At 36.6% G+C, this 25329-nt stretch overlaps 1 protein-coding gene across 1 annotated transcript; it reads right to left on the bottom strand.

The window, feature by feature from the left end:
* Nucleotides 1-400: 400 nt before the first annotated feature.
* LOC145121352 (uncharacterized) lies at nucleotides 401-1999 on the bottom strand. Its single transcript, XM_079057111.1, has 2 exons — nucleotides 1405-1999; nucleotides 401-1104 (listed from the first exon to the last, which is right to left on the bottom strand). Exons 1-2 carry the CDS (start codon nucleotides 1997-1999, stop codon nucleotides 401-403), a joined length of 1299 nt encoding a protein of 432 aa, XP_078913237.1.
* Between the last annotated feature and the right edge of the window lie 23330 nt (nucleotides 2000-25329).

Genomic DNA, 25329 nt, shown 5'->3' with positions numbered 1-25329 from the left:
ATCATCTACTTGCCAGTGACGGTGGCCAGTGGTTCCGCCTCTATCCATTTGATAAAATAATATATGGCTACCAGCAAAAACTTCACGCCTCCCGGCGACGGTGGGAATGGTCCCACTATGTCGATCCCCAATTGATGGAAGGGACTGGGGCTAGTGATGCTGGTCAATGGCATGGAAGTTGATTTTGGAAAGGGGCGAACGCTTGGCACTCCTTGCATTTCTTGGTTAGGGTTGCGGCGTCATTGTACACGTCCGGGAAGTATACCCCTAGGCGGAGTATTTTGCCTGTGAGTACGCGAGCGCCTTTGTATGTTGCTGCATCCCCGGAATGGATTTCTTCGAGGAACGTCTGCCCCTCTGTCTTAGAGATGCACCTGAGCCATGGGTTTAAATACCCTCTTCAGTATAGTTGATTGTCCCTGATTGCAAAATGCGGTGATCCGATTTTGACTTTTCTCGCCTCCTCTGGGTGGTCGTCTGGAAGCACGCCATGGCGAAAGTAATCGACAAAGGGTTTGGTCCATTCTGGAGGGGCTGATATTGTATTGACCTTTTGGCTATCGATACTTCTTTCCGGGAGTACTTCAACCAACACTTTTTTTGTGAGATGGTCATACGAAGTAGAGGCCAGCTTGCTGAGGCCATTTAGGTATTTCTGCATCCCCGGGAGATTTATTTTATTGAAAAACTTTTGCATTTTTTCCCCGGCAGATTTTTTTATTGAAAAACTTTTGCATGTGCTGGCTAAGCTACGGACTGCATCTAGGTATTTCTGCATCCTGGGGTCCTTTTCCTCATATGTTCCATTTATTTGGTTTGTGACAAGTAGCGAATCACTGAGGGCCGCTAGATGTTTTGCGCCAACCTCCTTAGCTAGCCTCAGACCTGCTAAGAGTGCTTCGTACTCTGCCTCGTTGTTTGATACTTGGAAGTTGAATCGCAGTGCGTAAGTGATCTCTTCACCCTTGGGGCTTTGTAGGATCAGGCCTGTGCCTGAACCTTCCTTGCTTGTTGTGCCATCGGTGTATAGCTTCCAGAGTTCTTTGCCAACTTCAGGCTCGAGTGGGTCGACGGAGATCGTCGTCGGCACTCCCTTAATGGTATCTGGAATTTCAACCAGGAAGTATGCGAGGGCCTATGCCTTGATGCTAGTCCGGGGGTGGTAATGGATATCTTGTTCGCCTAATTCTACGGCCCACTTGGCCAGGCGCCCAGACTTTTCCGGCCTTAGCAGCACTTGCTTTATTGGATAACTAGTCAGAACATCCACCTTGTGGGCTTGAAAATACCTCCGTAGCCGTCTGACAGCGTATACTAGGGCGAGGACCAGTTTCTCTAAGGCCGGGTAATTGACCTCTGGTCCTTGTTGGGACCTGCTAACAAAATGGATAGGAACCTTCTTGCCTTCCCTCTCTACCGCTAACACAGAGGAGATAGCTTCTTCAGAAGCTACTAGATACATCAGTAGTGTTTCCCCTGGTAGCAGGCAGGCGAGAGCCGGTAGTTGGTGCAGGGCGTCTTTCAGATGTTGTGATGCCGCATCCGCATTGTCTGTCCACTTGAACTGCTTTTTTTCTATGCACCCTTTAAGTGTTTGGTACCGGGGGAGCGCTTTTTCTACGGATTTGGCGATGAATCTTCCCAATGTCGTCAATCTACCGTTGATCTCCTGTACACCCTTGAGGCTGTGAGGAGTTTTTGACTCGAGGAACTCCTGGATTTTGGTGGGATTGGGCAGAATTCCTTCCTTGGATATCTGATATCCAAGGGATTGCCCTTCCTCTACTCCGAAAGTGCGCTTAGCTGGGTTTAACTTCATCTTTGCTTTGGCTATCGTCTGGAAAGTTTCTTCCACATCACGGAGTAATGCTTCTTCATTGTGACTCTTAATTACCATGTCATCGACGTAGACCTCGATATTCCTAGCAATTTGATCGGCGAATACTTTGTCCATGAGCCTATGATAAGTAGCACCCGCGTTTTTTAGTCCAAACGACATTTTCTGGTAGAAGAAGGTGCCCTTTTTCGGTGTGGAAGGCAGTTTTTGCTTCGTCCTCTCGTTTCATCTGTACTTGATGGTAGCCCTTGTACGCGTCAAGGAAACATTTGAGTTGAAAGCCTTCGAGCGATTGGACCTTCTGATCAATCTTCGGGAGTAGATAACAATCCTTTGGGCAGGCGTTGTTAAGGTCCGAGTAACCAATGCACATTCGCCATGACCCATTGGCTTTCTTTACCATAATGGGATTTGTGATCCATGTTGGGAACATTACTTCCCTAAGGATGTCGGCGTTCACCAGATCGGCCACCTCTGCGTTTATGGCCTTGTTCCATTCTGCCGCCTGGCCTCTCTTTTTTTGTTTAACCAGATTGCTTCCGGGGGTGATATTAAGGTTGTGTTCTATAACCTGTCAATCAACGCATGTCAGATCTGTTGGTTTCCAGGCGAAAACGATGGAATATTGCTTTAGGAGTTCCACCAGTCGTGCCCTGGTCTCGTCTGATAGGTGACCGCCGATTCGCATAAGCTGTTCTGGATATTCCATGTTTATCTGATGTTGTTCGGTGGAACATCCCTCCTTGGACTTATTTTGTGCGCGCACAAGCTCTGGGGCGGCTATGATCTGGTGGCAATGTTGTGTCGTGGTGTTTGTGGCGAGGACCGTCGTCGATCCCTGGTGTGTGCTAAATTTAACGATGTCGTGGATCGTCGATGGTACGAGGTGCAATAAGGAGAGTGCCGATCGTCCAAGCAGAATATTGGGTTCTGCTGGGTACCAGATCATAGAGAATTCGATTGTTCTTGTGATTCGGTCCTTCTCGTCATGACTGACCAATGTTAAGGGCAGCCGAATAGTGCCCAATGGCCACAAGATGTGCCCGGTGAATCCTGCCAATGGTCCACCAGTTGGGGGCTGTAGCCCCTCCTTCCACGCATCTGGTAGTTGCCGGAAACAGTGCTCATAGAGTATATCAGAGCAACTACCATTGTCAATGTATACTTGATGGACTTTCGTGTTACGAATGAATCCAGATATAAGGAGTGCGTCTCACGGATCCCGGTTCTATGGTCTGGGATCGCTGCTCGAGAAACTGATATTGAGTAGGTTTCTCAAGAGTGCCTCAATCTCGTCTTCTGCGTAGTGAGGTGTCTTCCTCTTATGAGAGTTAGAGATTGTGAGTACCTCAGTGCTGTCATACAGATTAGTCTGCAACAGATCGGGATGTGATGTCACCATCTGAGGCAGTGAGACATACGACGATAGTTGCCGGAAACTGCTCTGGAGTACTGGCTCTGTTGTTCCTATTATAATCGGCAGGATCTATGCCATTAGCACCTGGAGTGGGTCATGTGTTCTACGCTCGCGGTGGTTATTGTTGAACATCACCGGTATTCTAAACAAATCTTCTATTGCTATCCCAGATATCATTGGTCGTAGATCCCCCTTTTGTAGAGAACCAGCGTCGTTTATTGGCTGCATCACTCTGAGGATACGTCTGAATGGCGCCAAATGTTGTGACATGTTCCATAGGGGTTTGGATGTTGGATGATGAATTTGTCCTGGAGACTTTCCTGAAAATACAACACAAAAGAATCGTTAAAGGATGTCCGGGTGTTCTCTCGGGACGTCGCTTCGACGATCAAGTTAGTTTTCTGGGAGAGGTAATTTTAGGGTAATATTCGTGAGAGAGAAGATGGATCCCTTCCTTGGGGCAGAAGAGATCCTTTTATACCTGCTACTAACAGATCGTTGGGACCTTGTCCAATGGGTGTGAGACGTGGCCTCCTCTGACTAGGAGGTTCACGTCCACGATAACTAACTGCCTGGTGACGTCAGTTCAAGGCGTCACCTAAGCTTCTTGTCACAACCTGATTGGTCATGATTGAATGAGAAGATCGCGGGGAATATTATTTCCTCGTGGAGGAAAGTGAACTGTCACCCTGGCGCTGGCTCACTCAGGCCAAGGCCGGGTCCTGGACAAGGTTCTAGCATGATAAAAAGTCTTTGTTATGTTTTCCTTTACATTTAACGTGGCCGTTCGTGGTAACGTTAACATGAAGTTAGATGTAATGGTAGAATATAATGTTGTCGTTCGTCAAAAGAAAGAAGAAAGAAAAGCAGAACGTCTATCTACCAAACTTGCTCAAGATCTTGCCTCCGCTGATGAGAATGCAAATATTCAAAGCGGTAATAATCAGGTCAATAAAATCTTCAATAATAATGTGGAGAAACAACACATTGTTTCAGACCTGAATGATCAGATTGATAGGAAGATGTTTGGAGATGTTCTTACTCGCAAGTCAAAGGCTGATCCTATCATCAAAGTCAGATGCACCAAACCGGGGAATGAGTCACTGAAGCTTCACTTGGTTAGAAAGAAAACAGAATATGAATACACTGAAGTTGTTTATGCTCGTTAGCTAGTCAAATTTGGCTACAACGAGTGGATGAAAATTCAAGGAATTATCGACAAACACAAGGGTGTTCATGCTCAACAAGTGAAGTTGCCAATACAGCAGCTACTTAACAAATTCAAGAAGCTAGATCTTGTGCCATCAGTTCGCCCATCGTCAACTAGTCAATCAAGACCATCCTCCTCAGGTAGAATTGGTGCTCCCAGACAATCCATAAATACCAAGTTTCTTCTTCATTATAAACTCGGTATATCAACAATGAATTACCAGTGGGTGTTGAACCAGTCCAATATATGTTCATTCTAGAACCAAAGCATGGGATATTTTATCTTGACAGTCAGAAACATATGTGCTTTCAACACACTAACGACCTTCCTTCTACTCCCACTGAACATTTGTTTCATCTTCGCTTGGAAGGACTAGGTCACTATGAACTAGAAAGAGGATATCGTGTGTTGATATCACTGGAGCTTAGTAAAAGACTGGATGAACTTAAGATTGATCAATTCATATGGGTCAAGCCTGAAATCTTAAAAGAAACTGCCAAGTTCTACAATGGCTCTTCCGAGGAATCTAAAGAAGAAGTTTAGTTTTAACATCAGCAGATAGGGGGAGATTGTAAGGTCACACCTAATGATCTGATGAGTCAAACACACGACACGCTGGTAGATCAGCGTCAGCGTCTACTACATCTATAGCGCCAGCGTATCAAGCTTATCTTTGTGATAAGATTGGTTCTTAGTATAGATTAGACGCAATCCCTTCAATCAAGGGATTCACATGTCAATCGTCTTTGTGACAAACCCGCCTTCTTGGTGAAGACAAAACTCTTTCTTGGTGAAAGAACAATTTGGAGAACTTCTGTGTTATTTACTTTCTATTTATTATTATTTTTAGATTAGTTTTACGTTTTTTATTCATACTTGAAGTGTATCCGATCGAAACAAACCTTCAATGTGAATCTGAGCAAATTCACAATGTGAATCGGAATTAAAGTTTAAATTTTTATAAACAACAATAAGAATCTATGTTTAAAGAGTACCAAAAATATGAATTTTGATATATTTATTAAATTTTTCGATAAAAAATAGACATTAACTTTTCAAAAAAACAAAGAAATTGAAGTGAGTTTTTTTGAAAAAAAAAACATTTTTATATATCAATATGGATCTCTATTAAAAGAGGACAAAAAATCATGAACTCCGGTATATTCGGGTTTTTTCGATAAAAAACATGGCCTAAAAAAATTAAACTAAAACAAAGAAGTAGGTTTTATTATAATCCGATGAATGTGCGTCCATTGTAAAAGTCTACAATCATTCAATTTTCCGTTGATCACTTTGAATTCTGACGCTTTGAATTGGTTTCTTGGTTCCTTGATTAATACTGGTTGTCTATTGAACTTTTCTATATATATATATATATATATATATATATATATATATATATATATATATATATATATATATATATATATATATATATATATATATATATATAGAGAGAGAGAGAGAGAGAGAGAGAGAGAAGTATGTTCAATTGAGAACATTTCTTATTGCGATATTTGAGAACAAATTTGAACCACTAATTTTAAGTATTAGAATTTAAAATTTTATTAAAAAAATATTTTATATTTAATAAAAATGTTTATATTCGTCTCACTCTACAAACATACTCTCTCTCATCTTAAGTTAGATCCAGACCACTAGACCTATGCCAGAACAACAAATACGTCGCCGCCTGGACCACCGTTACGTCGTCGCCAGAACCACCAAACACTGCCGGAGAAATTGTAATGTCGCGTGAACTGTTGGTATGACGCCTCTTCACTCTCTCCAGATCTGTTGTTGCCATCACCCTCGACCTCCCACCATTGGAAACCGCCTCTTACATTCGGAAACCATCTCCTCTACCTATTTAGGTACTGCCTCCCTATGTTTGAGCGAAGAGTAAAAGTAAGGAGGAGCGAATCAGGAAAAGCTTTCCCAACCGAAAAGCTTTCCCGATACCATTTCTCCAACCAACACAGTTGGATTCTACCTGATTTGAAGCTGAAGATCATCATTTCCAGATCTCGTTCACCGGATCTCAAGAAGACCACAAGATCTAGTTTCACCGGCCACCGCCGCCACCACCACCGAATCTACCAATGACACTATTAGGTTTAAGCTCTTACCAGGAATCATGGAGTCATCGTCGTTTCACCGGCCACCAGATCTGGTTTCGCCGCCGATTCACTAGTCTTCTCCTTTTACTTCCCACATTTATTCTTTGTTCTCAACTTGTACTTTCGATCTAAACAGTCCTTCTCGGAACTGTTGATCTCCACTGCATAGTGTACTTCTGATCAGACTTCACCTTCTCGTAGTTCACTATATCAAACCCTCGACCGATATTAGAGACAATGTCATAAAGTGACTAAAGCGATAATTTTGTTGTTGTGAATCGGTGCCTCGTGATGAGCTTCCGAGTTAGGGATGTGTCGAATGGTGTCCTCCTCTCGACGTGAATCCGATCGGTGGTGGTGTCGAGGTCATCAAATGGAGACATGAAGGGAGAGTAGTTTTAAGAGATCAAGAGCTAGTTCAAGCTCAGTGGTGGCTTCAAAGGGGAAAGTAGGTGGTATCGTTTTCTTGGAGCTGAAGTTGTAGAAAATCCGGTAAATGATTTTGATTTATATTTTATGTTCATAAGGAAAAATAAAGGTACTTTTGTTCTTGAAACGATAACATATTTGATTATGTGTTGGGGTGTTAGTTGATATAACCCCGAAAGTGAAAGTAACAATTTTTTAAATCTAACCTAGTATACGACAATAAAATAAAAATAAAAAGTTACTTTTAAAATTTTCAAATAATTCTAGTTTTAGAGTTATTCTTAAGACTTAATTCTAAAAAATATAATTAATTTAAATTAATCTTATAAATCTATTTTATAAAATAATTCGAGATTTCAAATATATCAAAATTAACCAAAATTATTACAACTACAAAAATCTCGATAACCTGTGACATTTTTTAAACATGTAAAGCTACGATAATTGAAGTGGATTGCGAAAATCTTGATTGTGTTGCGAAAATCTCATCGCTCAAAGGCCAGTTTAATTTCAACCATATATAAACTTACATATTTTTTTCATTTTTCATTTTTACACAACATTTTCGCAAATATCTTACATATTCTAGTTTTATCCACATAAATCATATGTGAATAAATACGTATAATCACACGAGATTAAATACACGACAACATCTATTGAATCAAGAACATAAAAATGATTTTTTGTCTACATAAATCATATGTGATTAAATGTATATAATCACATGTGATTAAATACACGGAAACGACTATAGAATCTAGAACTCGAAAGAAAATATTGTCCACATAAATCATATTTGATTAAATACATATAATCACATGTGATTAAATATACGAGAATGACCATAAAATCGAGACCACGAAAAACAATTTTGTCTATATAAATCATATGTGGTTAGATACATATAATCAAATTTGATTATATACACGAGCAAAACTATTGAATCAAGAACGCGGAAATGAATATATTGTCTACAAAAATCACATGTGATTAAATACATATGATCTAATGTGATTAAATACACGAGACAAACTATTGAATCGAAAACGCGAAGATAAATGTTGTCCACATAATAAGCTTGATACGCTGGCGCTATAGATATAGTAGACGCTGATACTGATCTATCAGCGTGTCGTGTGTTTGACTCATCAGATCATAAGGTGTAACCTTACACATTGTGAATCAGAATTGTATATAATTTAGTTTTTAGAATTCACAATGTGAATCTGACTTACTATCAATTTGTTGATTTTACAAAACTAATTTACGAGTAATCAAAACGTTAAAATATTATAAAACTACATGAAAATATATTTCGATTCATATGTAAATTTCACTTAAATTGTAAATGATCAAAGATTTGAAATAAAAAGTCAGATTCACATTGTGAATGTTAAAATTGAAATACTAACAGTTTAGAGTCACAGTGTGAATGTGAACTGATCGATTTTTTTAATCGATATTGATGTTTATTAATAAATGACAAAAAATTAAGATTTTTGGTATAATTAGTTTTTTTGGATAAAAATAAACTTAAATATTGAAAAAAAGACAACAAAACGAAGTGGGTTTTTAGAAAAAAAAAAGTTTGTTTTTTATATATCAATATGGATATCTATGTAAAAGGACGAAAAGTTGGGAACAACAGTATATTCGGTTTTTTTTGATAAAAAATGTGGCTTAAAAAAAATTTGAAGGAAAAAAGAGGTGATTTTTTTTGGTAAAGATGTGAGTTTTATGGTATAGTGCGGTGTATGTGCGTTGAATGTACAAATGTATATCCATTCCCTTGGCCGCTGATCATTATGATTTCCGACGCTCACGATTGTTCATTGGTTCCTTGTTACAAATGGTTTTCTATTGAACCTCACCCTATATATATATATATATATATATATATATATATATATATATATATATATATATATATATATATATATATATATATATATATATATATATATATATATATATATATATATGAGTACAAAATTCAGTACGTGGACAAGGTTTGAAAACTCAAACATTGAATTAACTTTTAAGATCAATGTCTGCTGCTAACATATTGATCCATTCAAGTCTGGTAAACCAGTCAAGACTTGAAGATGATATTCAACAAAGTGTTCAACAAAATATTTAAGTAGAGTAAAAATGAGTACGATCAAAGTAAAGACAATTTAAGGACAAGTAGAATGATAGTGAAAGAGATTTGACTTGCAAGAGAATTTGTAATTGATGTGAAGAGAATAATGCTATTTCTTGCTTACAATACATGAAACATCATCTCCTTAAATAGTAAAGGAGAGACATAGTACAAAACTGAGAACATTCTATGGACTAGGTAAAACTAAGTGTTTGAGAAATCTGACACATAAAAGATATACTGATTTTGTCCTAGGAACTGTTCACTCAATAAAAAGACAGAAAGCATTTAATGCTTGTACAAACTCTATCACATCAAAAGACTAACTTCGGATTTCTTGGAAATGTCTTCTTCTCGGATGAAGATAGACTTTGGAACACTTTACTTCTCGGACTGAGGTTGACTTCGGATCTGGTTTGGCTCGGATTGCTAGATGCTCACTTTTATGCACTAGCAATCTCCCCCTAAGTGAACTTAGCAATCAATCCACTTTGTGGGCTTCATTAGACACAAAGAGATAGCTACTTTGTAGCCAGCTTCGGACTTCCAAGTACCATTTCAGGTGTTCGATGAACTTCTTCTTCACATGCTCAGGAGCTTCACTTTTTGCAGCGTTGGAGATGAACTTCTGAAGGATCTTTGAAGGAAGTAGGTGTTTGTCAAGAACTCTAAAGAATTCTTTTCGGTTGGTCTTCATTTAGAGATAGATGTATCCGAGTTTCGGTTCTTCAATGGGTCCTTCTGCTAAGATTTGAGCTTCAGGCAGTTCATAAGTGATTTTTTCCAAAACATTTTCTGTTCCAAACAGGTGAGCAAACTCAACGTCGGATCTGTAGAACTCTACAACGTAGTCCTTCAAAAAATTGATTTCAACACTGTAAGATCTGATGCTTGAGTGATTAGTTTGGCGATATCGGAGGTGAGCAGCAATGGTGAGAATGTCATTGGGGTTGATTGAGGGAAAGCCAGCATCCGTGAGAGTGAGGGTTACTTCTTTATTCCGAGAGACATAGTATCTATATAACTACGGTTGAGATCGAATTTGCTCTGAAGCTTGTTGCCGAAACCAACGATCTTTGTAATCCGCTTCCGAGACCACACTTCTTTTTTAGTACGTGCGTTAACGGGTGAAGAGGAGTGTACTTGATGTAGAATTTACTGTGAGGAGATATTAGTGTTGGATTAATGTCTAAGTCCATAACTATAATTGGTAAGACTTGACCCGACCCGGCATGGTCCATTTGGGTTGCATGGCATCATGCATTTGGATAGACTATAATGAGAGAAATAACACTTAAGGTTGGTTAATATATTATAAGTTCTAATATATTAATAAGGTTATTTAATTAGTATTGATCAAGAATTAATTTGGAATTAATTAAGTGATCAAAAGGAGACTAATTAAATATATGGGTTGATTGTGTAAATCATTCATTCTTATATATGTGGGCTTGTGATCCAAGATTCCTTATGTTGGACTAAGTCCATGGGGTGACCCATGGAGGTTAAAATCCATGGAGCATAAGGAATGGGTAAAGTTATGAGTTACATGGTGTAACCCTAATAGCCACCATATAAAAGAATCCCATGGCTCAAGAAATCGTGCACTAATGTGTGAGTGTGAGGGCTAGACGATTTCAAGGAGTGTTCAAGTTTCTCTCAAGTTATTCCAAGTGTTTTTGGTGTTGTGTGAACCATTTGAGGTGTCACACTTGGAGCACTAGGCACTCAAGCTTCATGAAGACATTCTACATCAAAGAGGTATGTATTCTATCTTGTTATATTTATTATTTTGTATGCTAGATTAGGATAATACCTTGGATGTTCATAATTGTATGTATAATAGAGAAAACATAGATCCAAGGTATTTAGGGTTGCATGTACACTTAGGAGTGTTAGAATGCTCATAACCCAACAGTGGTACCAGAGCCTAGGCTTGTTTTCTTGTTATACTTGCAAAAGTAGCTGAAAAATCGAGTTGGATGCATATATTCGATTGTTTTGGCTGGAATTGGACTAGGAACATTACCCTAAGATGTTTTTGGACTTATAAACTTGTTTTTGATGTAGTAATGTTCATGCTAATCCAATTTCTAAGATAATTGTCATAATTTCAAGATTTGTATTAGTTTGTATGTTCATGCTAATTTCTTGAAGATTGATGATTTTAATTATCTTGTTCTTATGAGGTTCTTAGATTAATAGAAAAGTTGTGTGAAATAGTTGTTTTCAATCCATTTTAATCTAAGAGTTGATTCCAAAGTGTGTTTTTGTAACTTGTCCTCAAGTTATATGAAAAGTCACATTTAAGAATCATAAAACTCATAAAAGTTGGCAAAGGTTACAAAATGAAGAGTCTAGTTCTAATTAAATGGTTTTATGACTCCATAACTTGTCCTCAAGTTATGGAGGTTCAAGAGTCTCTTCATTAAATTAAAAAAAAGTGTAACCTTAATTAGTTCCATAAGTTACAATAAAAAAAGTTATTTTTTTTATTAATTAGTTTAAAGTCTTACATAACTTGTCCTCAAGTTATGGAACTTGAAGAGTTTTTTTTTTAATTAAAACTACTTTAAACTCATAAGTTATGGAATTAATTAGTTTTGAATAGTTTCAAAACTTGCCCTCAAGTTTTGGAATTTGAAAAGTTTTCACTTATGAATACTTTAATTCCAAGTTAGCCCTTAGAATTTTAAAAAGTTAAAATTCAACCCTTATACTTTATAATATTATAAGTTAATAATATTTATATATATGTATAAGAGTAAAGTCAGTCTTACCGTTAGTAGGCCTCATTCACGAAGCCGGTCTATAAGGGGGGTATAAGGTTACTGCCTATAAAATGGCAGTTTAATGGGTGTCCACTCTCACCCACCGCTTCCTTGACTGGTGGAGGGTCGTTAGCCGAACGGGTAGGACAAGGACTATAATTATCCTTTCATTAAAAGTATTAATGATAAATACTAAGTAACTAAACTCTTATTAATACCCAATCTTAGTTACTTAGGAAAATGTGAATTTGGTGCTAACCCATGAAATTACACTTTGCACTTTGCTTAAGTCGTTAGTGGAGCGTGTGTGGTTAACCGGCACACTAACCTGGACTTAACAAGGTAGGCAAAGGGTAACTTAATATTTATCATAGTATCGGTGGAGCGTGTGTGGTTAACCGGCACATTGATTAAGGGGTAAATATTAAGGGTACCAAGTATATTTGCATGGTTATTCACACATTGTTTTGTGATCCTCGGCATCCCAGTCACAAAACCTGAAGGGCACACTCGAGATTGAAACATGCCTTTGAACAGTTCAATGAATCTCAAAGATCTAGGACTTTCAAATCCAATTAAAACCTAATACTCTTCTAAGTTATAAAATAGTTTGTTGGGTCCTAGCCTTAATATTTCATATTGGGTGTCATATTAAGGACTTTAAATCAACTATCTTGAATATCTCCCAAAAAGATGTCTGGTCTAGACATTTATGATCTTCCCAAATCTCTTGAAACAAGCTTTCCTAAATGAAGATGATGTCCCATGGATATCATACTTCTTTCACCTCCTCCAATTATTCTCCCTAACCCACAAGTTCCTAAAAAGTTTAAGGTCACTCAAGCCCTATTGGCAAGGCAAGGTCTAGGTGTGATCACATCTTGGAGATGTAGTCACATATTGACAAGCCGGGAGAGTTGGGTGTCAAAGTCTTGAGAAAGTTGGTGGCTCAACTACTTTCTAAGTCACATAGTGAGTTCTTTTGGGAATCCTATGAAACAGACTAAGACAAGACCCTTAATGATCTTATCTATTTGCTAAGATCAACTTCCTAAAACGCTATGGACATTGACAATGATGACATTGGATATCCAGTAAAGCTCTCTCTTCCCAATGGAAAGGGATCGGCCATAGTCAACTCGGTTGACCCAATGGTAAAGAGAGAGGCGAAGTCTGAGATAGTCCCATTATCAAGGGTCCATAGGTAACTATTGCCAAAGGAAGGGGCATTGGTTACAAAGCTGCCAAATTTACCTAAGGATGTTAAAGTCAATAAGTTTGGCTCTACTTCAGGTAAAGTCCATTGTCTAACTCTATTAAGTACATGCTGATTCTGATCGCGAAGATGGATTTCAATCGCATGGTTCGGTGATCAGAATTTTGGGCTATTACTTAAGAGTTATGATATTTATATTGCTTAGGAATAGATAACAAAAAGGTTTTCATATGGATTGTAAGGATAAGTTTTTCCGCAAAGTTTTAAAATAAAAGAAAAAGGTTTTGATTTTATTTATTTTAAGTATCCTTACAATGGCATTTGTGAAAAGTTGTTGCTTATAAGATTCCATTGATAGCAATATTGGAAAAATGGATTTGATTCTTTCGGTTGTGGTAGTGTCTAATATTACCAAATAAGGAAAGATTCTCATCACCCAAGGTTCAATTGGACCGAAACTTTGAATCATGCAAGTTGTATAGTATGATGAATGAGAACTTTCAGCTTGGAAAATTAAGACTAATTCCTTATGTGAATAAGGAAAGGACTAAGGGATCGAGTACACATTCTTGTGCACTAGTCAAGTCCACCACAAAAGATCAAGAAGACTATTCGTCATGATTTACTTAAGTTCAGTAAATATGGTTATACTTATAAGTTTAAGTATAAGTCTGTAGCATTGGAGAAGTTTCAATGTGAGACAGAACGAATAAGAAGAATCAAAGTATGACAGAAAGATAAAAGTTTCTCAAATCTGAAAAGATGGGAGAGTACTTTAGTATCTTGTTTATGATCATCTTAATGATTAACATACCATATCACAATTGGTCCTCTAAAGTCATCTTAGTGCATTCTTATGACTAAGAAGAGGAGTCATGAATTGTTGAAATTGTTAAATCAAAAAGATGAGTCATACTTCGTTCCAAAACAATTCTTAGAGTCATACTCCAAGATTGTAATTTGAGTGACACATCTTAAAGAAGGATTATTAACACTTGTCAAATGTAAGAGTAAAAGTGTCCTACTCTTGTACATTTGAAATTGGTAAGTTTTGATGTTTTGGATAAAACAAAGACCAACTAAGGCCAATTGTGTGAAGTGTTTGTCTTGATAAAGAATCCAAACTATCTCTTGAATATTTGGCAAGATAGTCTTATATGTCAAGAGGACAGTGGGAGTCTTAAAGATCCCGAAAAGAATTTCAAGATCTAATCAAGAATAATATTAAAAAAAACCTGTAGTTTAACACTAGCACACGACTTGAGGTTTATAACCTATCGTGTTGACATATTACTATTTCTGTGCCCATTCCAGTTAAAGTTGGCTTTGCATATGAGTTCTTAGAGTTCTCAGTTGGTTGCATAACAACTTGGAAGCAATGACAGCCCCTTGAGCTGCCAGGTGGTAAGAAATTAAGATTGAGTTCAGTCCATATGAGTTTGGATTTGTCATTATCCTTGTCTTGTGACTATGGTTTTGACGATTCACATGGATAAGAACACATACACCATAAAATCTAAGGGTCATAAGGTTTCTCTCCGATTCATGAAAATGATGGTGAGGAAACACTTCCACCAAGTAGATTTGAAGCAGATGGCAAAAGGTCTAAACAATTGAGACTATGATTACGGCATCCCTTTTCATAGTTCTGAAATTGTTTAGACACACATGCATGCTATCTAAGGAAAGGTGTATGATTTTGATAAAGTTTTATCAAAGCATCTCGTATCAGAAATCTGAAATTTGGTAAGGAAGTCAATAAAGTATTGATTTCTAGAAGTCCAGCTGATTTCTGAGTACATGTCAAAGCTAGTGGGAGCATAAGTGTTATGCTAATAATCATCATGTTAGTGGGAGCATGATAATTATTGTTAGTGTTGCAAGTTAGCAATGTTAATTATAGAAAACAAAAGTTTCAATTCGTGTGGCTGCAGGGATTGAAAAAGTTGTTTTGCTATAATTAAGGGAGAGGATATACTTCATTTCAGTTCTAAAGGCTTAGATTGAGACCTTAATCATCTTTAGTCAAGAATATATATATGAATTTCATGTTGGATTGGTTCAACTTAAGGAAATTCTATATATTGCGTTCTCAAAATTCGATTATGATTACGGCATCCCTCTTCATAGTCAAATTTTGAAAACATGGCAAATAAAAATATTGTAGCAAAAGACTGGTCTAGAATCATGTCTTTATGTGAGACATCATGAATCGTGTACCATTTGCTTTGGGTACAGGATCGATTGCATGTGCTATAATATTTGTCATTTCTAAATTTTTCCAAATGCCCAGAGGCATTAAGAAGGGAAAATGTCTAAAATTGGATATGACTAAAATGATTAAGCAATTGTCGAGTACAATCTGAGGTTTACCAAAGATTGGTTGCTCAGGGACAGTTGGAAGTATAGTGCTAATTTTGGAAGGACCATATTGACATATTCTGAAAAGAGGCATATCTTATTCAAAAGTGATAGTCAAAATGAGAATATGGAGTTGTCTCCATAGGTGGAAGTTATCTGTGTAAGATTAGAAAACTTAATGCAAGAAGCATGTCCAAAGCAATGTACTTTGAATATGAGACTTAGTTTCCATGGAGTTGATCTCCATTGGAATACCTTATAATGATTGTTGACAAGTCTTTGTGACTTTGTACATATTCATTACAGGAGGGTCAGTGCATATAAGTTTAAAATCTAAACAGATTTCGATAAATGATAGGAATTTGAAATTCTCACATTTTTCGATAAGGATTTGGAAGTGTGAAATTAGAATCATTGAAATTATGTTCAATTGGTTTATTTCACAAAGTAAGGATCATAGAAAAACATAGAGTGCATACTTGGTGTATGGCAAAGCTATTGTTTTGGAGAACATAGTGTACTTGCTTGGAGCATGAGACAACTAGTGTTTTTAATTCAAGTATAAAGTTGATAAAACCGAAACAATGAATAATGAGTAATCAGTATGGTGATAAATAAAAGTGGTCTATTTATATTCATAGGGTTTGATACCATATTTGATTCATTTATTCTTGTGTTTCACTTTGCATGTTTTGACTTCCAGAATAAACTAGGTCATTCTTCCTGGATGACTAAGTTATTCAAACTATCCACAGTCAGTCATATGTTGGAAGTAGATATGAATCAAGACTGTCATGGGTTGGCTTCTAGAGGTCTAAGATGTTGGACAAAGCGGTGCTACAACACTCATGAGTGCTCATAAGTTCTGAGTATTGGATTCAACCCACGCTCATTTGAATCACTTCATGGATTTTATCACGAGTGATCATGAGACGATAATATCTTATATTCTTCAAACCTAGAGATATGAGTTGTTACTATGAGTTGGTTATACATTGATTGCACGAAAACGCATTGGTAACTCGATGTTATAAAACGTGTCTTTGTGTACGATTCAACAAGTAGTAGAACAAGCCATATGAGTCGAAGTTTATCCATTCCTTTTACCTTCGGGATAAAAGCGATATCTGTGGGCCCCTCGATGATTTAACGATGACACATGTGAGTGCTTGGCCAAGCCAAGACTGATTTGATTTGTTCAATCAGTCAGTCATCATGAATTGGAAATCGGGAAACAACAAATGGACAGAGAGAATGATTTACAATCCATGTCTCAGTCCATATGATATCTAGAATGGAGGAATATATGATCCCTTATCTAATGGACAAGTCATTGACAAAGGTCAGAGATCATCGACAAGGTCAGAGTTCGACGGAAGCTTTTGAGAGCTACGATTTCCAGTCGGTTCTTGAAGTCATACGCAATAATAGTTTTGGACTTATCCAAGTGGGAGACTGTTGGATTAATGTCTAAGTCCATAACTATCTTTGTAATCCGCTTCCGAGACCACACTTCTTTTTTAGTACGTGCGTTAACGGGTGAAGAGGAGTGTACTTGATGTAGAATTTACTGTGAGGAGATATTGGTGTTGGATTAATGTCTAAGTCCATAACTATATTGGTGTACAACTACGGTTGAGATCGAATTTGCTCTGAAGCTTGTTGCCGAAACCAACGATCTTTGTAATCCGCTTCCGAGACCACACTTCTTTTTTAGTACGTGCGTTAACGGGTGAAGAGGAGTGTACTTGATGTAGAATTTACTGTGAGGAGATATTGGTGTTGGATTAATGTCTAAGTCCATAACTATAATTGGTAAGACTTGACCCGACCCGGCATGGTCCATTTGGGTTGCATGGCATCATGCATTTGGATAGACTATAATGAGAGAAATAACACTTAAGGTTGGTTAATATATTATAAGTTCTAATATATTAATAAGGTTATTTAATTAGTATTGATCAAGAATTAATTTGGAATTAATTAAGTGATCAAAAGGAGACTAATTAAATATATGGGTTGATTGTGTAAATCATTCATTCTTATATATGTGGGCTTGTGATCCAAGATTCCTTATGTTGGACTAAGTCCATGGGGTGACCCATGGAGGTTAAAATCCATGGAGCATAAGGAATGGGTAAAGTTATGAGTTACATGGTGTAACCCTAATAGCCACCATATAAAAGAATCTCATGGCTCAAGAAATCGTGCACTAATGTGTGAGTGTGAGGGCTAGACGATTTCAAGGAGTGTTCAAGTTTCTCTCAAGTTATTCCAAGTGTATTTGGTGTTGTGTGAACCATTTGAGGTGTCACACTTGGGGCACTAGGCACTCAAGCTTCATGAAGACATTCTACATCAAAGAGGTATGTATTCTATCTTGTTATATTTATTATTTTGTATGCTAGATTAGGATAATACCTTGGATGTTCATAATTGTATGTATCATAGAGAAAACATAGATCCAAGGTATTTAGGGTTGCATGTACACTTAGGAGTGTTAGAATGCTCATAACCCAACAATTGGAAGATCAATTTGGTCAGCATCTTGTGTTGGAAGATCATAGTACTTGAAGGGCACAAAATCAATATTGTGAATAACTCATTCTCAGAAAAGAGGAGATATGCCCAGCATCGGATTTGGATTGTCTTTCAGTGCTTGAATCCTGATGCTTTCTTCCATTGCTTGATCTATTTGTTCTTGAGACCAGCCCTCAGACTTTTTGAACGTCCTCACTGGGCTTTCTGGTTCAGTAGAAATCTTCTTTCCTTTGTCTTGAGGAGGATCGTTTAGTTCAGTGATGATTTGTTGTACTGTTTCAGAGATGCTGAATTCAGGAGGAGTAACTAGAGGATCTTCAAGGAGATCATCAGGTTTCCGGGTGGGAGAACCTTCATCGATCTGAAGTATTCTCGGAGCAGGGATTGGTGGGAGCATGGATTTTGTATCTCGGAAGGCATCAACTGTTAGTTTTGTTTTGAGCTTCGCCATTTCACAACTTCGCTTGAGCACTTCTGCCAAGGATGATGGCCAAGAGATAGCAGACCAAATCCTCTTTTCTTCTTCCGAGAGAACCTTCATTGGTTGTTCCCTGATTACTTGAAGTCCTAAAACAATATTTTCAATTAGGTCTTCATCTTCTTCATCACCTTTCTCAAGAGGTTGAATGATTTTAACCTCGAGAGAGTCATCAGCAGTCGATTCATCCTGGGGCGAAAATTCCAAGACGGGCTTCCATTAGATTGTTCTTTCTCTCTAACTAGCTCCTTCTCCCCCTCTTGCATTGGAAGGCCCAACATCTGATGCAAGTATGGCATTGGCCTGAAGGTCAGTTAAGCATTCGAACACTCTCTGAAAGCTCATATTGATATGTTTAGAGAGAGAGAGAGATAGTTGTAGGCTTTAGTGGTGGGAGCTTGAGCTTGGAGATGGTCAAACAGTGATCCCAAAATTGAGAGCATTTCATCAAACTTGTTGTTCGGAACATCAACAATATTCCAGCATGCTCTGAACAGCTTGATGAGGACCTATTGCATAATAGAATTCATCTCGTCCTTCTTCCGAATCTCCTTCTCCAGCCTTTGCATTTGCTTTTCATGACGAACATGAGTTTGTTTAATCAGTTCATTGGTAGAACTGACCATGTTGTCATGAATCTTGAGCATAGTGGTGGTGGTGGAAATATGGTGATCAAAGTTGTCATTGTATTTCTGTTCGAATTCTTCTAGAGTATGCTTAAATCGGAGAGAAATGAGTTGGTCGAGTTGATTTGCTCGATCGAGTTCCGAGGGGCCAACTTCTTTGATCTCGGAGAGAGATTTGAGAATGAGTTCAAGCTTGGAGTCGAGGCTGGTAACCTTCTGATCGATTTTGGAGTCAAGTTGAGCAACGAACTTGTCGAGTGAGTTAACCTTGGAAACATCACTATAAACGTTGTCTAGGAGTTCTAACGAGGCAAAAGGATCTGCAATGTTTTCATCCGAAGATCCTGTGTTCGAGGTGGAACTCTCAGACTATTTATCATTATCATCACCATCATTACCATCTTGTGATTTGGAAGGCATGGGATTATCAGTTGGATTGGTTTCGGTTTCGTTGCCTGGATTTACTGGAGTGTTGGCATCAACATTTATTTCTTCTTCTTCCAAGGAGGAGGAGAACTTTTCTATTGAAAAGGAGTCAGCTGTTTGCGCGAGTCTTCTTCTTCTAGGCTCCGCTAGACGACACGGCATTCTCGTTTCAATAAATAGATGTCGGTCGAAATCATATGCTGGTTTGAAAGAGGAGGGCTTCTGTAATGACTTGAAAGTTATGAGGATCGGAATAGCACCAACAAATGTGTTGTCATCATCAAACAACACATCATCGGAGTGTTCTTCATCGGAGGGAGGCGTGGGAGTTTCTTCGCTTGTAACCAACGGAGGAGGATCATCCGAAACAAATTTTGGATCGGGAACATCTCCTATAGCGGTTTGCTGAGCTTGTTCGGAAGAGGTGAACTCTTGATCAGTTTTTGCATCAGTTGGAAATTAAAAGTGGATGGCAAATTGCTTTGAATATCTCTGTGATGCATTGAGATAAGCGTATACTCCACTTGAGCTCTTGTTAGCTCCAGATGACGTGTATGAGCCTTGTCTACAAAATCAGACCAATCTTTATCAGAAGTACCTGGTCATCCTTTACCTGTAACAGCCCAAAATCTCAATAAAATTTTTTATTTTTATTTAAGAAATTCATTTCCATAAATTATAAAATTGCAATCACAATTGTTTTCAAATCCATAACATCAAATAGATTATTCATAAAATCAGAGTGTCCCCAAACAAAACGCCAGAGAGTGCATGCCGCACCATCACGCCGGGCCCTTGCCCTTAGATCCTGAAGTACCTGAAACAACCAACAAACTGTAAGCTAATGCTTAGTGAGTTCCCCAGAGCATACCCCGCATAATCCACATAATCATATAATCCATATCAATCACATAAGCCATGCATATAAACATATACAGATGTCGTGGACACCCTCCAGGGTCTTACTCCAGGATGCCATGGGCACCCACACATGGTCTTACACCTATGTGACATGGGCACCCCCATGGTCTTACTTGGAATGCCATGGGCACCCCCACATGGTCTTATAACCAAGTACCATGGGCACCCCCATGGTCTTTACCTGGATGGCCATGGGCACCCCCACATGGTCTTACAACCAAGTGCCATATATATATATATATAAAAACATGTAGTTATATATATCTAATCACATATGATTTATTTGTACAAACTTCATTTTTGCTTTCTCGATTAAATAGTTGTTCTCATATATTTGATCACATGTATCTAATCACATATGATTTATATAGACAAAAACGAATCTTGTCCATATAAATCATATGTGGTTAAATACATATAATCACATGTGATTATATACATGAGAATATATATGAGAAAAATTATTGAATCGAAAACGCGAAAACAAATTTTGTCTATATATGTATTTAATCACATTTGCTTATATGTATTTAATCACATATCTTTTATGTGGACAATATTCATTTTCGCGTTTTCGATTCAATAATTGTTCTTTGTTCATTTTAATCGTATGTGATTGAATACATTTTATCATATGTGATTAAATGTATATAATCACATTTGATTTTATTAGGAAAAACGAATATTGTTTATATACATCATAACATGTGATTTAATACACAAGATCAATTATTGAATCGAAAACGCAAAAATAAATATTGTCCACGCAAATCATATTTGATTACATACATATAATCACATGTGATTATATGTATCAAATCACATATGATTTATGTAGATAAGATTCATTATCACGTTCTCGATTCAATACCACCAACTACCACCCGCCACCACCACCACTACCCCCACTACCACCCTCACCACCACCCACCTATCACCACCACCAATCACCATTACCCACCTCCATCATCCATCACCACCACCCCAACCACCCAACATCCACCACCACCCATCATCCACCACTCACCCGCCACCACCACCCATCACTATCACCACCACCCATCATCCACCACCCACCCGCCACCACCACCCATCACTATCACCATCACCAGCCTCTACCACCCACCCATCATCACCACCACCATCACCACCCACTACCTACCACCATCACCCATCACTACCACCCTACATCACCCACCCATCAACACCACCACTACCTATCACTCACACCACCCTTCACCACCACCACCACCTACCAGCCATAACTACAATAAACCAACTATCACCCACGACCCCCACCACCCACGAACACCACCATCACCACCCATCTCCACCATACCAACACCACCTACTATCTGCAACCAAATGTGATTAAATCCATATAATCACATAAATCATGTTTGATCTATGTATTTAATCACATAAATTACATATGATTAAATACATATAATCACATGTGATTATATGTATCTAATCACATATGATTTATATAAACAAGATTCGTTTTCATGTTTTCCATTAAATAATTTTTCTCATGTGTTTAATCATATATGATTATATGTATTTAATAACATATGATTAATGTGGGCCAAAATTTGTTTTCACGTTTTTGATTCAATTATTGTTCTCTTGTATATAATCACATGTGATTATATGTATATAATCACATATGATTTATATAGACAAGATTTTTTTTTGTGCATATAAATCATATGTGATTAGATACATATAATAACATATGATTAAATGTATTTAATCACATATGGTTAAAGTTGCTTGAATCGAAAACGTGATAATGAATATTATCTACATAAATCATATGTGATTGGAGACATATAATCATGTATGGTTATATGCATGTAATCAAATAAGATTTGTGTGGACAATATTTATTTTTGCGATTTCGACTCAATAATTAATCTCGTGTACTTAATCACATGTTATGATTTATATAGACAATATTCGTTTTTCCAAATAAAATCAAATGTGATTATATACATTTAATCACATGTGGTTAAATGTATTTAATCACATACGATTAAAATGGACAAAGAACAATTAGTGAATCGAGAACGCAAAAATGAATATCGTCCACATAAAACATATGTAATTAAATACATATAATCAAATGTGATTAAATACACATATAGACAAAATTTGTTTTCGCATTGTCGATTCAATAATTTTTCCCATATATATATATATATATATATATATATATATATATATATATATATATATATATATATATATATATATATATATTCTCATGTATATAATAACATGTGATTATATGTATTTTATCATATATGATATATATGGACAAGATTTATTTTTTCCGTATATATCATATGTGATTAGATATATATAATAATATGTGATCAAATATATGAGAACAACTATTTAATCGAGAAAGCGAAAATGAAGTTTGTACACATAAATCTTATGCGAGTAGATACATATAATTACATGTGATTATCTATGTGTGTGTGTGTGTATATATATATATATATATATATATATATATATATATATATATATATAATCATATATTATTTATGTGGACAATAATTATTTTCGCTTGTTCGATTCAATAGTTGGTCTTGTGTATTTAATCACATGAGATCATATGTATTTAATCACATGTGATTTTTGTAGACAACATATTCATTTCCGCGTTCTTCATTCAGTAGTTTTGCTCGTGTATATAATCACATTTGATTATATGTATCTAATCACATATAATTTATATGGACAATATTCGTTTTCGTCTTCTCAATTCCATAGTCGTTCTCGTGTATTGAATCATATGTGATTATATGTATTTAATCAAATATGATTTATGTGAAGATGATTTGTTTTCGATTTCTCGATTCTATAGTCGTTTCCATGTATTTAATCACATGTGATTATATACATTTAATCACATATGATTTATGTAGACAAAATTCATTTTTATGTTTTTGACTCAATAGATGTTATCGTGTATTTAATCTCGTGTGATTATACGTATTTATCCACATATGATTTATGTGGATAAAGCTAGAATATGTAGGATATGTGCGAAAATATTATGTAAAAATGAAAAATGAAAAAAAATATGTATGTTTATATATGGTTGAATTTAAACCGGGCCATTGATCGATGAGATTTTCGCAACACAATCAAGATTTTTTGCAGCTCACTTCAGTTATCGTAGCTTTACATGTTTAAAAAAGTCACAGGCTATCAAGATTTTTGTTAGTTGTAATAATTTTGGTTAATTTTGATATATTTGAAATCTCGAACTATTTTATAAAATTGATTTATAAGATTAATTTAAATTAATTATTTTTTTTAAATTAAGTTGTTAAGAATTATTCTAAAACTAGAATTATTTGAAAATTTTAAAAGTAACTTTTTAGTTTTACTTTATTGTCGTAAAATAGGTTAGATTAAAAAAACCGTTACTTTCATTTTTGGGGTTATAACAATTAACACGCCAACACATAATCAGATATGTTATCGTTTCAAGAACAAAAGAACCTTTATTTTTCTTTATGAACATAAAATAAAAATGAAAATCACTTACCATATTTTCCGCGAGTTCAACTCCAAGAAAACGATACCACCTACTTTCCCCTTTGAAGCCACCACTAGACTAGCTTTTGATCTCTTAAAACTACTCTCCCTTCATGTCTCCATTTGATGACCTCGACACCACCACTGATCGGATTCACGTTGAGAGGAGGAAACTGTTCGACACATCCACAACTCGGAAGGTCATCACCAAGCGCCGATTCACAACAGCGAAATTGTCGCTTCAGTCACTTTCTGACCTTGTCTCTACTCTCGATCGAGGGTTTGATATAGTGAACTACGAGAAGGTGAAGTCTGATCGGAAGTACACTTTGACGGGGGAGATCAACAGTTCTGAGAAGGTCTGTTTTGATCGAAAGTACAAGTTGAGAACATAGATCAAATGTGGAAGAAAAAGGAGAAGACCAGAGATCAATATTTATGGGAAAATGTGACCTAATAGTTTTTCGAACATGTTTTCCTTTGACTTTGGATTAGCAGAGAGAAGGAAACGGTATGCTAGGGTTATGAACCGAAATGATCATGTATGAAGGAGAATAATTAGATGCTTAAACTGGAATTGTCCGATTGAAGACCGAAATTATCCGATCCGGAACCATAGTGTAATGGCGTTGATTCTTCCATAAAGGATTTTGATAAAACCACATAAATTATAAATGTATGACAACTATTTGCCCATTCAAATTTGTCTGAGTATTTTTTGGATCTTAAGCTACTTATACCCAAAACATTTCATGGACACATTATACCCCTTCTTTTTTTTTCTCTTTGCTCCTTGTTTAAGCCACCTTTTTTTTTTGACATTTCACCCGTCAATTTAATAATTTCTTTTTTGATCATTTTTACCCCACCAGCCCTTTTTAATAAAAAAAAAGGTTATGGTTTTGTGTATGATCTCAGATACCTTTTTGATTATAAATATCGATTTATAATATTGACGGCTATGATTATGTTTATTCCGAATATCAAAATAAATATAATGATTTCTTGATTATGATTAGGGATGTTATTCACCCGGTTTAATCGACTATCAGATTGTTCGATTCGGTTTGATTGGTATTTTGACTTCCATAGTATTAACCGAAACCAAACCGAATAAGGTTCGATTTAATCGTTTTCAGTTTTAATTGGGTCGATTTAATTGGTTCGGTTTCCGTTAAATCCAAATAACAAACATATAAACAACCAATCAAATGAGAATGTTTATGTCTCATCTTCCATTCAATCCAACTTGTAAGAAATAAGTTAATA

This window comes from Lactuca virosa, chromosome 6 (assembly GCF_052849685.1).
Source record: "Lactuca virosa cultivar CGN04683 chromosome 6, Lactuca_virosa_CGN04683_v6, whole genome shotgun sequence".
Lineage (NCBI taxonomy): Eukaryota > Viridiplantae > Streptophyta > Magnoliopsida > Asterales > Asteraceae > Lactuca > Lactuca virosa.
This window is presented reverse-complemented; position numbering and strand designations above follow the sequence as displayed.